The 12,760-nt window shown below is 39.7% G+C and overlaps 1 protein-coding gene across 2 annotated transcripts in view; it reads left to right on the top strand.

Annotated features, from left to right (window-relative positions):
* Rpgr (retinitis pigmentosa GTPase regulator) overlaps positions 1-12,760 on the top strand; it is a 49,333-nt gene that overhangs the window by 31,285 nt on the left and 5,288 nt on the right. For both annotated transcript variants that reach the window (XM_038316883.1, XM_038316882.1), the window contains 2 exons: positions 10,386-10,601; positions 12,069-12,126. In XM_038316883.1, the coding sequence (XP_038172811.1) occupies positions 10,386-10,601; positions 12,069-12,126 (274 nt within the window). The remainder of the gene's footprint in view (positions 1-10,385; positions 10,602-12,068; positions 12,127-12,760) is intronic.

Raw genomic sequence — 12,760 nt, 5'->3', positions numbered from 1 at the left:
AGGAGGAAGGGGAAGAAGAGGAAGAGGGGGAGGGGGAAGGAGAGGAAGAGGGGGAAGGGGAAGGAGAGGAAGAGGGGGAAGGGGAAGGAGAGGAAGAGGGGGAAGGGGAAGGAGAGGAAGAGGGGGAAGGGGAAGGAGAGGAAGAGGGGGAAGGGGAAGGAGAGGAAGAGGGGGAAGGGGAAGGAGAGGAAGAGGAGGAATGGGAAGGAGAGGAAAAGGAGGAAGGGGAAGGAGAGGAAGAGGAGGAATGGGAAGGAGAGGAAGAGGGGGAAGGAGAGGAGGGGGAGGGAGAGGAACTAGAGGAGGAAGGAGAGGATGCAGAGGAAGGAGATGAGGAAGAAGAGGGACAAGAAGGAGGAGAGGAAGAGGGGGGAGAAAGAGAACACAATGAGATGTATGGTGATGACAATGAGGAAGGAGCCTATGGTGGGGAAGAAGGGAAATATAAGGAGATAGGTAGAAAAGAAGATGAAAATGAAAGTAAGGAAGACAGAAAACAGTCTCAAAAAGTGAGTAAAATTAAGGGTTCTATGAAAAATGGCAGACATGGAACACATTCGGAAAAGCCTGGTACTAACCTAGGGAGAAGGGGGAAAGAGCAGAGGTCTAAAATGCCAGTGGAGTCAAAACAACTTTTAGAGAATAGACTCCCAGGTTCCAAAAAATTCTGGAATAATGTTTTACCACTTTATTTGGAATTGAAGTAACAGACTAAATTTGACCTGATTATGGACATTGAAGTCATTTGCATGCCTTATGCATAATAAATATACTCGCTACAGATTAGTAAACTGATTTGTTATTATGGTACTGTTACACATGGTTAAAAACAACTGATGTCAGTTGTACTAAGAAGATATCAAAAGCAACAAGAGGAGTTGTTAAGTCTTGATTCCTCCTAAACTCACATCTGTTACCCCCAAATTACTAATCTATAACTAGAAAATACTAAAAGGCTGTTTGTTATAGTTAACATTGTATATTCCTTATGAATGACAGATTTATATACTAGAAGCATACTGTAAGTACTCTGTATATAAAACTCAATCTTTAAGAAACAGTACAGATGCTTAGGGGCTATCAAAACTTGAGGTTTTAATCAATATTTAAGTACACCTTTTTAGTCTCTACTACCTAGAATATTTTAATAAGAATTGATGTTATTGCCAGGCAGTGGTGGCGCATGCCTTTAATCTCAGCACTCAGGAGGCAGAGGCAGGTGGATCTCTGTGAGTTTGAGGCCAGCCTGGTCTACAGAGTGAGTTCCAGGACAGCCAGAGCTACACAGAGAAACCCTGTCTCGAAAAAAAAAATTGATGATAATTGAAGATAATTGATGATAACTGAGGTGAGAAATTTATATTTTAAAGGAATGACATTTTTGTCCCTTTTGATAAAAATCTATAAGGCAACAGCTGTTTTTAGGCCTTAGAGGCTAATAATTTTATCTCATACAATTGCTATCTAGGTATATGATATTATAGCTCATGAAATGACAGTCAACTTAAACGTATAATATAGGGGTTCGTAGAAGTTTAAATGTTTCAAGAAGAAAGTTTTATATTAAAATTCATTTTTCTGCTCTTTAGAGTTTTGATAACTTTAATGTCTCTTGTCTTTTGTGATTGTAAATTTCTGAACTCAAGTCATTTCTATTTTAACTCTACTGTAAGTGCTTTCATTCTCCATGTGTGTTGTGTCCTCAGTGTATTTTCATTGACTTTTGTAATTTTGTCTGTTGCTTTTCAGAATTTTTCAAGTAAAATAAAAATTAAATGTATATACTCAATATTGTTTGTGGAAACAAGAACTGTCTAACATAAGATACTGAACTTTTGAGAAGCCAGGTTCACTAGATTTATATAATATAGCTAGTTTGATTGTCTATTCTTTATTTCTTTTTTATGGATTTCCTGTCTCATCTTTTCCATACCTTGGGCATGAGTGATTTCTTATACATTTTTCAAGGAAGAGTTTCTTGGTAACTTTTGTGAATTTTGTGTAGTTGAACTCCATACATTTTATTCTCTGTGGAAATTAGCATGAGATAGATGACAAGAATCAAGTGAAGTAGCATTTCCTTAGAGCAATCTGTAAATTATAACTTGCTGCAAAGATAGTTGCCAGTGTTCCCTGAATACTGGACTCCACTATTTTAACACTGTAATCCTTGGCCAAAGTCTACCATATTCATTGTTGTAGAGTAAAATTAAGAGTGTGATTAAGTATGTATACCAAAGGTAATTAATTTAAAATTAGATTTGAAAAGATTAAATAAGAGGTATGGCAGCCGTGAAGGTCATAAAGGAAATTCATATGAGAATGACCGGGAGACAAGAATCTAAACACCTAGTAATTTATGGCAAAGGCAGAGGCATTCGTCTTCCAACAAGAGCAGTACTGACGCATTCTTGACTTCTAATGGCGCCCGTCTTACCATTTGAACTGATAGAGATATTCCCTTTCGAGCAGCATTTCTTACCAATTTCTTTGCATTTCTCTACCCCCAAACTTGGTGCACCCTTTAGAAGTAGTAATTCCTACAAGTTACAGTCAAAAGAGCATTTGCATAGTCTTTGAGTTCAGGGCCCTACTTACAGTGTATGAAGTTACACCAGCTTCTTCGACTTTGTAGGTGTCTGTTTTTTTAATTGCATACAAAATTAGAATGGGAGACCTAAGTGATGGGAGTACCTATAAAAGCCTCTGGCTACAAACAGCTTTGTTATAATTTGCCACACCAGACTTTCTGCTATTCCTGTTCCTCGTTTTTAAAAAAAAGGCTTAAGTCTAGTCACAAAAATCACCCAGGCTTCACGCAAATGAAGTTATATGGAAGTGAGCAGTAGCCCTAAATAAAGCATGCTGACTTTCTTTGCCCAGTGTTCAGCTAACACATTAAATCACACATGTGGCAGGCCCAATACTCTCTAAAGCTTATGGATAGGAGTTTTGTGGTGGTTAGTGATACATTGAGACAGCACATAAAAGAACATAAGCTTTCATAAGTAGAAGTTATTCCATATGTACAAATGTCATCATTAGAGAAAAAGACAAGGGAAGGATAAGACCACTTGATCCCTTGTGACTTGACAGCTGCTTACATAGATTTCAAAGGCTACTTCTTATTTATTTTGTTTTTGAGACAGGGTCTCTCAAAACCCAGGCTTGCTTAGAAAGTATTTTGCTCACTACATAGTCAAGGATGGCCTTAAACTTTGGATCCTTCTGTCTCCACCCCTCCAGTGCTGGGATTCCAGGCACAGTATATCTGCTGATTACTCAAGTGTTTGCTCTAGTTTGCTAGTCATTACTGCGGGGAAGGTGAGGCATTGTATATGTAGAATCCCTTGAGGTACAGTTTCCTAACGCGAACTGTGGCAGAATGAGACGTTCAGGTAAGCTGCAGAGAATTTCTGCAGAGCATCTATGGCTGCTCAACAGCAGCCATCAAGGTGAGTGGCCCTGAGATGTGTTTTGAGTGACAGTGACTCACTGTAGAGATTGGCTTACGTGGTGTGCTCTCTCCCACCAATGCAATAGTGAAGGAAGGTCCTGGAATCTTTTCCTTCGTTCTTTTCATTATGAAAATTTGGTGTCATATAGCATGATTAGTTCCTAACATACAGTTTAATGTCTGGCACTTATTACTGGATCAAGTATTCATGTATCTGGCACCAAAAGGTGAGTGGTCTTCCTCCAGTCTGATAGACCTCAAGTGAGGGCAGGTTACAGTTGGCTTCCCATGGCCCTCTTTTCCCTTCTCCCATCACAACTGCAGGAAGACTAAAGAAATATTTCTCCAAAGAACACTTGGAAACACCAAGGAACCTCTGCTATGATCTCTTCATTTTTTAGCATGTTTTTTCTTAATTGTATGCTTGACTATTTCTTTTTTTTTTTGTTTTTTTTTTTGTTTTGTTTTGTTTTTCCTCATGGTTTATTTTTTTTTATATTTAAAAATTTCCATCTCCTTCCCTCCTCCTCCCCCCTCCCTCCCCTCCTTCTCCCCCTTCTCTCCCCTCCTTCTCCCCCTTCCCTCCCCTCCCCTCCACCCATACCTCCCCTCCCTCCCTCTCAAGGCCAAGGAGCCATCAGGGTTCCCCACTCTATGCTAAGACCAAGGTCCTCCCAACTCCCCCCAGGTCCAGGAAGGTGATCGGCCAAGCTGAGAAGGCTCCCACAGAGCCCGTCCATGAAGAACAATCAGAGCCCAGAGCCATTGTCCTTTGCTTCTCAGTCAGCCCCCGCTGTTGGCCACATTCAGAGAGACGGGTTTGGTCGCATGATCCATCAGTCCCATTCCAACTGGAGTTGGTGATCTCCCATTAGTTCTGTCCCACCGTCTCCATGAGTGAACGCACCCCTCTTGTTCCTGACTTTCTCCCTCATGTTCTCGCTCCTTCTGCTCCTCATCGGGGCCTTGGGAGCTCAGTCCAGTGCTCCAATGTGGGGCTCAGTCACCTTCCCCATCTGTCGCCAGCTGGAGGTTCCCTCACGGTCCTGACTTTCTTTCTCATGTTCTCTCTCCTTCTGCTCCTCATCAGGACCTTGGGAGCTCAGTCCGGTGCTCCAAGGTGGGGCTCTGTCATTTTCTTCATCTATCGTCAGGTGGAGGTTCTATGGTGATATGCAAGAAATTCATCAGTATGGCTATAGGAACTGGCCTTTTCAGGCTCCCTCTCCTCAGCTGCCCAAGGAACTAACTGGGGGCGTCTCCCTGGAAACCTGGGAACCCCTCCAGGGTCAAGTCTCTTGACAACCCTCAGGTAGCTCCTTAAATTAAGATATATGCTTCCCTGCTCTCATATCCACCCTTCCTCTATCCCAAGCACCCCATTCCTCCGAGCTCCCCCCGCTCTCCCCTTCACACTTTTCTCTCCCCATCTTCCCTTGGCCCAGTCTTGCCCAACCCTCAAGTTCCCAATTTTGCCTGGCGATCGTGTCTACTTCCAATATCCAGGAGGATTACTATATCTTTTTTGGGAGTTCACCTTCTTATTATCTTCTCAAGGATCCCAAACTTATAGGCTCGATGTCCTTTAATCATGGCTAGAAACCGAATATGAGTGAGTACATCCCATGTTCATCTTTATGGGTCTGGGTTACCTCACTCAGAATAGTGTTTTCTATTTCCATCCATTTGCCTGCAAAATTCAAGATGTCATTGTTTTTTACCGCTGAGTAGTATTCTAGCATGTATATATTCCACAGTTTCTTCATCCATTCTTCCACTGAAGGGCATCTAGGCTGTCTCCAGGATCTGGCTATTACAAATAATGCTGCTATGAACATAGATGAGCATATGCTTTTGTTGTATGATTGGGCATCTCTTGGGTAGATTCCCAATGTTTTTCTGCTCCTGTGTCCTTAGCCAAAGTCAGGTTAAGATGAAAATTCAGTTCCAAAATGCATGGGTGGCTTGCTTTTTTTAAAATAGACTAATTAAGGATAAGTTTTGTGTCTTGGTTATGTAAGGCTTAAGATATGGCCCCTGATTTCAGAGGACTCTAGAAGCCAGCAGGAAAAGTCATTAGCACAATAGAGTATGTTAGCAGAGTAACTTCAGCTCCTGTGTGAAAGGGTTGAGAATGAACTTACCAGGAGTGAGCAGGGAAACTTTGAAATGAATCATGTTGATTAAAACTTAACCAGCAAACAGCCTTATATGCTCGTACAAGATGTTACAGGGAAAAAGAGTAGAGTGGCTACACTTGAGGTTGTGTACAGTTATTCTGGTGGCAATTTGAAGAATGATTTGAAGCAGGAAGGGGCACAGGTATGGACGGTAGGAGCCGGTGATAGTAGCCCAGGTAAAGAGTGAACTAGGCAGTGGGGATGAGGATGGGGGATATCTATCAGGGAATTAGAGAGTTTAGAACAAAGATGTAGCTAGGAGGGAAGAGGAAAGTGAAACCTTGCTTTCTTCTGGCCTAGAGAACTGGGCGGAAAGAGTGCTGCTCACTGTGACTACTAACAAGGGAGTAGAAACAGTCCAGGACGACAGTTCTGCATTTGCTAGCTTGTGATGGTCTCCAGATGTTCAGTGTACAGGTCACCATGTGTGTCTGGAGCTCAGTAGAGGTTGCTGGCAATCACTAGCTTATGTATCGAGTTAACTAGATCTAGTGAAAGCATTCTTGTGAAACATCGGTGAGTGAGGAGTTAGACACAGTGGTCCGCAACCTGTGGGGTTGTCGTAACACATTTGGGGACCACATATCAGATATCCTGCATATCAAATAATACATATATGCATATACATTACTATTCATAACAGTAGCAAAATTATAGTTATGAAATAGCAACAAAATAATTTTATGGTTGGGGTCACCACAGCATGAGGAACTGTATTAAAGGTTGCACCATTAGGAATGAAAGTTGAGAATCACTGAGTTAAAGAATAATAATGAAGTTGGAGTAAAACTTAGAGAAAAGATGTAGGGTATATTCTGGGAAAGAATTCTACCTAACCTAAGAATTGGTTTCAAGGAAGAAGAATTGATAGCATCAAAACAGTGCCAGGCGGGGGTGGGGGATGGTGGCCTGATGGAAGTCTACAGCTAACACAGCAAAAAAGAAAGAAAGAAAAGGAGAAGGAAGGAAGGAAGGGAGGGAGGGAGGGAGGGAGGGAAAGAAAGAAAGAAAGAAAGAAAGAAAGAAAGAAAGAAAAGAAAGAAGAAAGACTGCCTTGCACAAAAATAGAACCCAAACTACATTTAACATTCTGAAAATTATCATCCAGAGCTGCTGGCATGGTTCTCAGGCAGGAAGGAAGACATACAATGCAGAGATTTGGGTACTTAGGATAAGACTTTTAACTTGCAGTTGATGCAAACAATGACACATAAGAATAGGATGTCCTTGTTGGAAACTTAGGAAATAAAATCATCTGCAGTGTTTAAAATTTCAGTGAGTGGTGAGAACATGGCTCTTACGACCTTCAAATTATTTGAACAGATTTGGGGAAGACCAGAGCCTTTATAGTCCAACAGTCATGACCTCAAAGCCAGCCCTCACTGATGACCCTGGTAAATACTGGGAAAGAGTTTAGCTTTTAGTGCCTGAAGCACAGAGAATTTGATCCCACTCATATGGTTAGCATAAAATGTACGACTACAAAAGGACATGAAATTTCTATCTAAGGAAAGGGAAGGAGAATGGCATAGAATAAATGTAAATCTGAGAATAAAATGCCTACCACTGCAGTGTACAGTACTCTGAACAGTACATTCCCCTTTTGCAGGCTTGCTTCTCAGTCAGCCTGGAATGTATAAGTAGCTACAGTAAAAGATGAGGAATGAAGTAAGAAAATATGTGCAGAAAGAAACAAAACTTTTTTATGAAGTCATGTCATAGGAAGATAAGAATCCAGAGATGAAACTGGTAACTTGTAGGCATACCCTGGCCTGTAGACTTTATTTTTGCTTCCTGTGCAAATGATTTGGTTTAATTCAAATTGTTTGCCAGTATTGAAATAAAACAGTTTCTATTATATATATATATATATAATTTGAAAAACAGAAAAATATTTAAATATATTTGCCTGTTTTGTTCTCAAATAAAACATTGTGATAAATTGAGTCAAATTATTTTAAAGACAAAGCCCTATAGATCACCTAAGCAAAAAATAGTTAATCAAGTAAGATAACTGTTTGATTTAACTTGCCATCCGAAGCACTGTTTGCAGCAACAGTGAGATGATACTGAGACTTGTTACAATTTCCAGTCGTTAGAAAGCATAATGCTAAATGCTAGCAAAGATGAAAAACCATAGGAACTTTGATTTTTTTCCATTAAAATACAGAATTTAATATGCACAATTAGATATTTTTCTGAAATATCTAATTTGTTACCTTAAGCATCAAATCCACAATGGTCAGTTAAAAGAATCTCTAAGATCTTTTTTTTTTAAAGTAATATTCCATAGTTACACTCCAAAAAGTCTACAATGTTTGCTAGCATGCTAAAAAGCTTTAAAAGAAACTCTGTAACTTTGCCCAAACTGTTTTAAAATTTTGATTACAGAATGACTTTTTTGAGATTTTAATAGAGTCACAATATTTCTCACTTCCCCTTCCTCCTAAACGTCCCATGTACCACTCCTTGTTCTCTTTCAATGTCATGGATTCCTTTTTCATTAATAGTTATCATATAGCAGCTATGTGTATGTATATACATATGTATTCCTAAATATAACCTGCCAAGTCTGCATAATATTAACTCATATGTATGTTTTCAGGGCTGACCATTTGGTACTGGATAACCAATCGGTGTGCACTTTCCTTGAGGAGACTAATTCTCCTACTCTGAGGATTTCTTAGCTGCCTCTTGTTTGTGTAGAGTTGAGGCCTCACGAGCCTGTTCATTTGGGCCTGTCTGCTGGTATTTTTTGTTTAAGGTGTTGTGTTAATTAAACATTGTGGATGCCGCTTCTCACATTACTTAGAGGCACAGTCTCAGAGCGGCCTCCCTGATCCTCTAGCTCTTCTGGTCTTTCTGTCCTCTCTTCCAAAATGTTCCCTGGGCCTTAGGTGTGGGAGTGTGTTATAGATATACCTGTTGGGACTGGACTCCCCAACACTGGATTTTGATTGGTTGTGGTTTTCTGTAATAGTCTCCATCTATTGCTAAGAGAAGTTTCCTTAATGAATGGCGAGGGCTGCACTTGTCTGTGGGCATAAGGACAAATGTCTATTCTACTGTTAGTGATGGTTCGTTTAGTAAAGTAAGGTTATAGGTTGCCCTCCAGTATCTATGACTTCACTAGCACTGACTGGTTCACTAAGCTTCCAGTATCAGACATGGTTTCCATCCTGTTGCGCACGTGCTATTAGAGACTGTTGGTTGCTTCCCTCCTTTGGAAACTTGCCTGGTTCCTTCTGGTACTATGAAAGCTAGTCCTCAGGGAGTGGACATGCAGATTAGTTCAAATTCTGAGGCCTCTAAGGCCTTGAAATTCTGGTGTCTTCAGCAATAGGAACATTCCACCTCTGGGGGGCAACCAGGGGAATTAGCAATAGCCTAAATGTTTTGGGAGTCTTTTGGACAGGCCTGAGCAAAAACTCAAAGGAGAGCTGGTATTGGGGATTTTATTAGGTGATCTTTGACTCTCAGAGGGAGCATTGTCAGCCCAAATGAGAAATTTTCATTTAATCTATGTAAGTATACATGTAATTACATGTATTGTACCTTCTTTTGGATAGTAGTATTCTTTTGACTTTTTCAGACATCCTTATCGTTAGTTTACCCTCCTTTCTCCTCATGTATTTACCTCTCCCTCCCCTTCTCCCTAGAGAACCCTTTCTTGGGGGGGCCTCAACATCATTGAACACTAAGTTCTAACCCTCACTGTCCTAAAGCTTTAGCCCAGGGTACCCCATCTTCATTGGTCACTGCAGTGCCATGGCTGTTTCTGGTAGGCACAGAACAGCCTTCTTTGTAGAAGAAGATAGAAAAAGTGAGTCGGTACGTTGACCCATTTTATAGTGATAAGATCTGGGACATTGTGGCCAACTGAAACATCACAAGGAATATTGATTTTTGATACCCCTCACAAGAAATACAAAGAATATTGGCCTGAGACAAACCAAAGAACAGAGCTCACTATGGTGTGTGACCAATGAAGTGATGGTTGAGTTGCATTGTCTGACCCATTCACTTCTTCACCATCGTCCTAACATAAGACATAGACTTGAGCATTCCAGACTATCTTTTTCAGAATGTACTTAAACTTTACCTTTTCTTTCTATAAAATGACAGTATTCTGCCAGTCTCTCCTAAATTATCTCAATTTTAAAGGTAAGTGTTTTCTGTGGTTTACAGTAGTCCTCCAGATGTGTTTATAATACGTTCAAAGTGCTATAATTTATGTGACTTTTAGTGAAAAATACCATGTTTAATAGCATTTAAAATGTGTTCATTATCTTTCTTTCTGGGTTATAAATAGCTTACCTCACTCATAAATATGAACAAAGTATAAAGTTGGTGTGGAGGGGACTCTAAATCCCTGTTGTAGAAAATGAGTATAATACATAGATATGATTTTATTAGAATGCTATAGTAAGGAAAAAACTTTTTAAATTTCTTTCAAGCTTAAGATCATTCTTTGGAAAAAGTCAAGAAAATGTATTTCACGTTACTACCAGATTTTTAGGAACACTGGGCATTGTCATACAACAACAGACATACACAGAGCAACAGCCATAGAATCTTCAGTGATGTAGTATCTTCATGTTCACTGTGGATTCTACAGTAGTTCATGTATGCATCTTCTAAATGTGATTTCATAGTGGAAACATTCATTGAGCGCATATAAGTTACAGCAGCAGCATCTTTATCTATTCATTAACAAAAGGAAATCTTTATGATCACCTTTCTCACAGGATCAACTGCTTTCAGAAACTGTGAAGCCAGAACCAGGAGACGTGGATGAGCAAATTAGTGCCCCAAATATAGAAGACATTGTAGAAGAAGAAGGGAAGGAAAAAGAGAAGGAACCTGGAGAAGAAGAAAGTTTACCTGAAGATGGGCTTCCTGAAACAGAAAGCTCAGAAACTATTGATGCTTTCGATGACAACCCAGATGATATCGTTAAAGAGGTATGATGACAAGGGCTTATGTCCAGAGATCGCACCTAAGAGAAAAGAGATGGTAGGTCGCAGTTTCCTATGGGAGCAGAAATATATCTATGTGTCACTTCATTCATAAACTGAAAAGGTAGTTTTGCCTAGTCTAGGAACTAAGCAAACCTTGTCTCTAGCACACTTGCTACACTGTGATTAGCATTTTATTCCTACATGAGTGGAAATGGGCACAGATAGTATACTCTTGAGAAGTGAACCAGAAAGTTGTGTATCTGTCTTTGAAATGCTTATGATAAAAAGTTGGGAACCTAGCTGCTGGTGGCAGAAATGGCATGTGTTATGTGCATATATTGATACATATACACATGTAAATGCATAAGGTTACAGCAATATTTGAGTTCATAACCTGTTTGTCATTGATGCAGTCCAGATTCTGCCAACAATGATCAGATTAATTTCAGATGTGTAAGATGCCGACACCCAAATGGAATGGTGTGTTCGTTTTCACCTTTCAGACTATTTTCATAAAACACTGAGTTAGTTATGGATTCTAGTTAATGAAGTATTCATTCCTGCTCTGTAAAACTCGTTAAAAAAATCATTCTCTTTCTCCTAACAGAAACAACTACCAAAATATAGTTAACCTTATATTTAAATGTATACTTTTAAGATAGTGTATTTCCGTTTTTCTTATTTTTTCAGTAGTATCACATAGCTCAGGTTAGCATCAAGCTCACTGTATAACTGATGACGGCCTTGCACTCTTCATCCCCATGCCTCTACCTCCCAAGTGCTGGGATTAAAGGAGTTTTCAACTATGTGCCTGCCATTTTTAATTTAAATACTATCGTTATGTAGAAGTCATTTTTTTCTTGGTTTCTCTAGTTCTCAAGACTCTTTATTTTCACTGAGGGAAAACTTCTTCTGGCAGTTATTGGTTTCCTACAGAAGGAAAAAAATGATCCTGTTTGTGGAAATTTTTATTAGCCTAGGTTTTGGTGATCAGTAAGAAAAAAGCATTAAATATCCATTTCTTGTAAATTTTTGAGAGACATTGTGTGCTATTTACCAATCTTTAGTCATCTTATAGAGGATAAAGTCATACAGTTTTCTTAAGTTCATAAACTTAGTTTTATTGTTTTTTAAAGAAAAGATTGCACTATATAGCCATAGTCATTCTTAAACTTGCTATGTAGACTGACGTTGAGCTGTAGGAACTACCTGCTTCTGCTTCCCGAGGACTCTACAGGCATGTGCCTGCTTTAGAGTCACTGAGGACATTAGCAGTCACTGAACATCTGAGGCTTCCCATATCATAGGAGCCCAGCAAAGGAAAGCATTTATCACATGCCTGTGTTATTGAGAGGCAGGCTCTAGAACTGCACTTCTAAACCAAAAGTAGGTTTGCCAGCACAGCACAGATATGGGCGGAACGTTCTTTTGTTCATGTGTTTTGACATACTGTTTCTTTATTGTTTATAGGAAGAGAGTGTCAGCGTGATGCAAAGGAACCTTCGTGAGTACAATGAAAATCCTAAAGGTGTGAACACATTTGGCTTTAAAATGGCATTTTAAATTCATCTTATTTTTAATTACATGTATATGTGTGTGGGTCTGTGAGAAAATCCCCTGGACCAAAAGTTTCAAATGAGTTGGAAGCTGTCTGATGGGAATGTAGAGAACTGAATCTGAGCCCTCTGCAGGAGCAGTGTGCACTCTCAACTGCTGAGCCGTCTCTCCAGCCCCTCAACCCGCTTAAGAAGATGATGTTTTTATCATCAATGAGATATAAGATGTGGACAAAAATGATGTTCTAATATTACAGCTGTTTCCCATATTTCTCTCAGACCTTGAAATTGGGAGATCCATGATCTAATTCTATGAGAAGGAATGGAGAAAAAGTGGTACATGTCATGCTGGTGTTAGAAATGCAAATGATAGTCTTACTTGGCCAGGACATTTGAGTGAATACGTGGAAAGCATTTCCATTTTCTTAAGTAAGCTGAAATGTATATAGAATGGCAGAGGTCAGAAGTAAATCAGAGATAGCTTTAAAGAGGGAAGATTCTTACAATGTTTTTTTAGATGACCCATGAAGTAGGCTTTTCCATTTTTCCTTTTGCCTTCTCAGTCTCCTCAGGGCCACCACTCTACACTCTTTGCCATGGGTGCTT

This window comes from Arvicola amphibius, chromosome X (genome assembly GCF_903992535.2).
Source record: "Arvicola amphibius chromosome X, mArvAmp1.2, whole genome shotgun sequence".
NCBI classification, from domain to species: domain Eukaryota; kingdom Metazoa; phylum Chordata; class Mammalia; order Rodentia; family Cricetidae; genus Arvicola; species Arvicola amphibius.
This window is presented reverse-complemented; position numbering and strand designations above follow the sequence as displayed.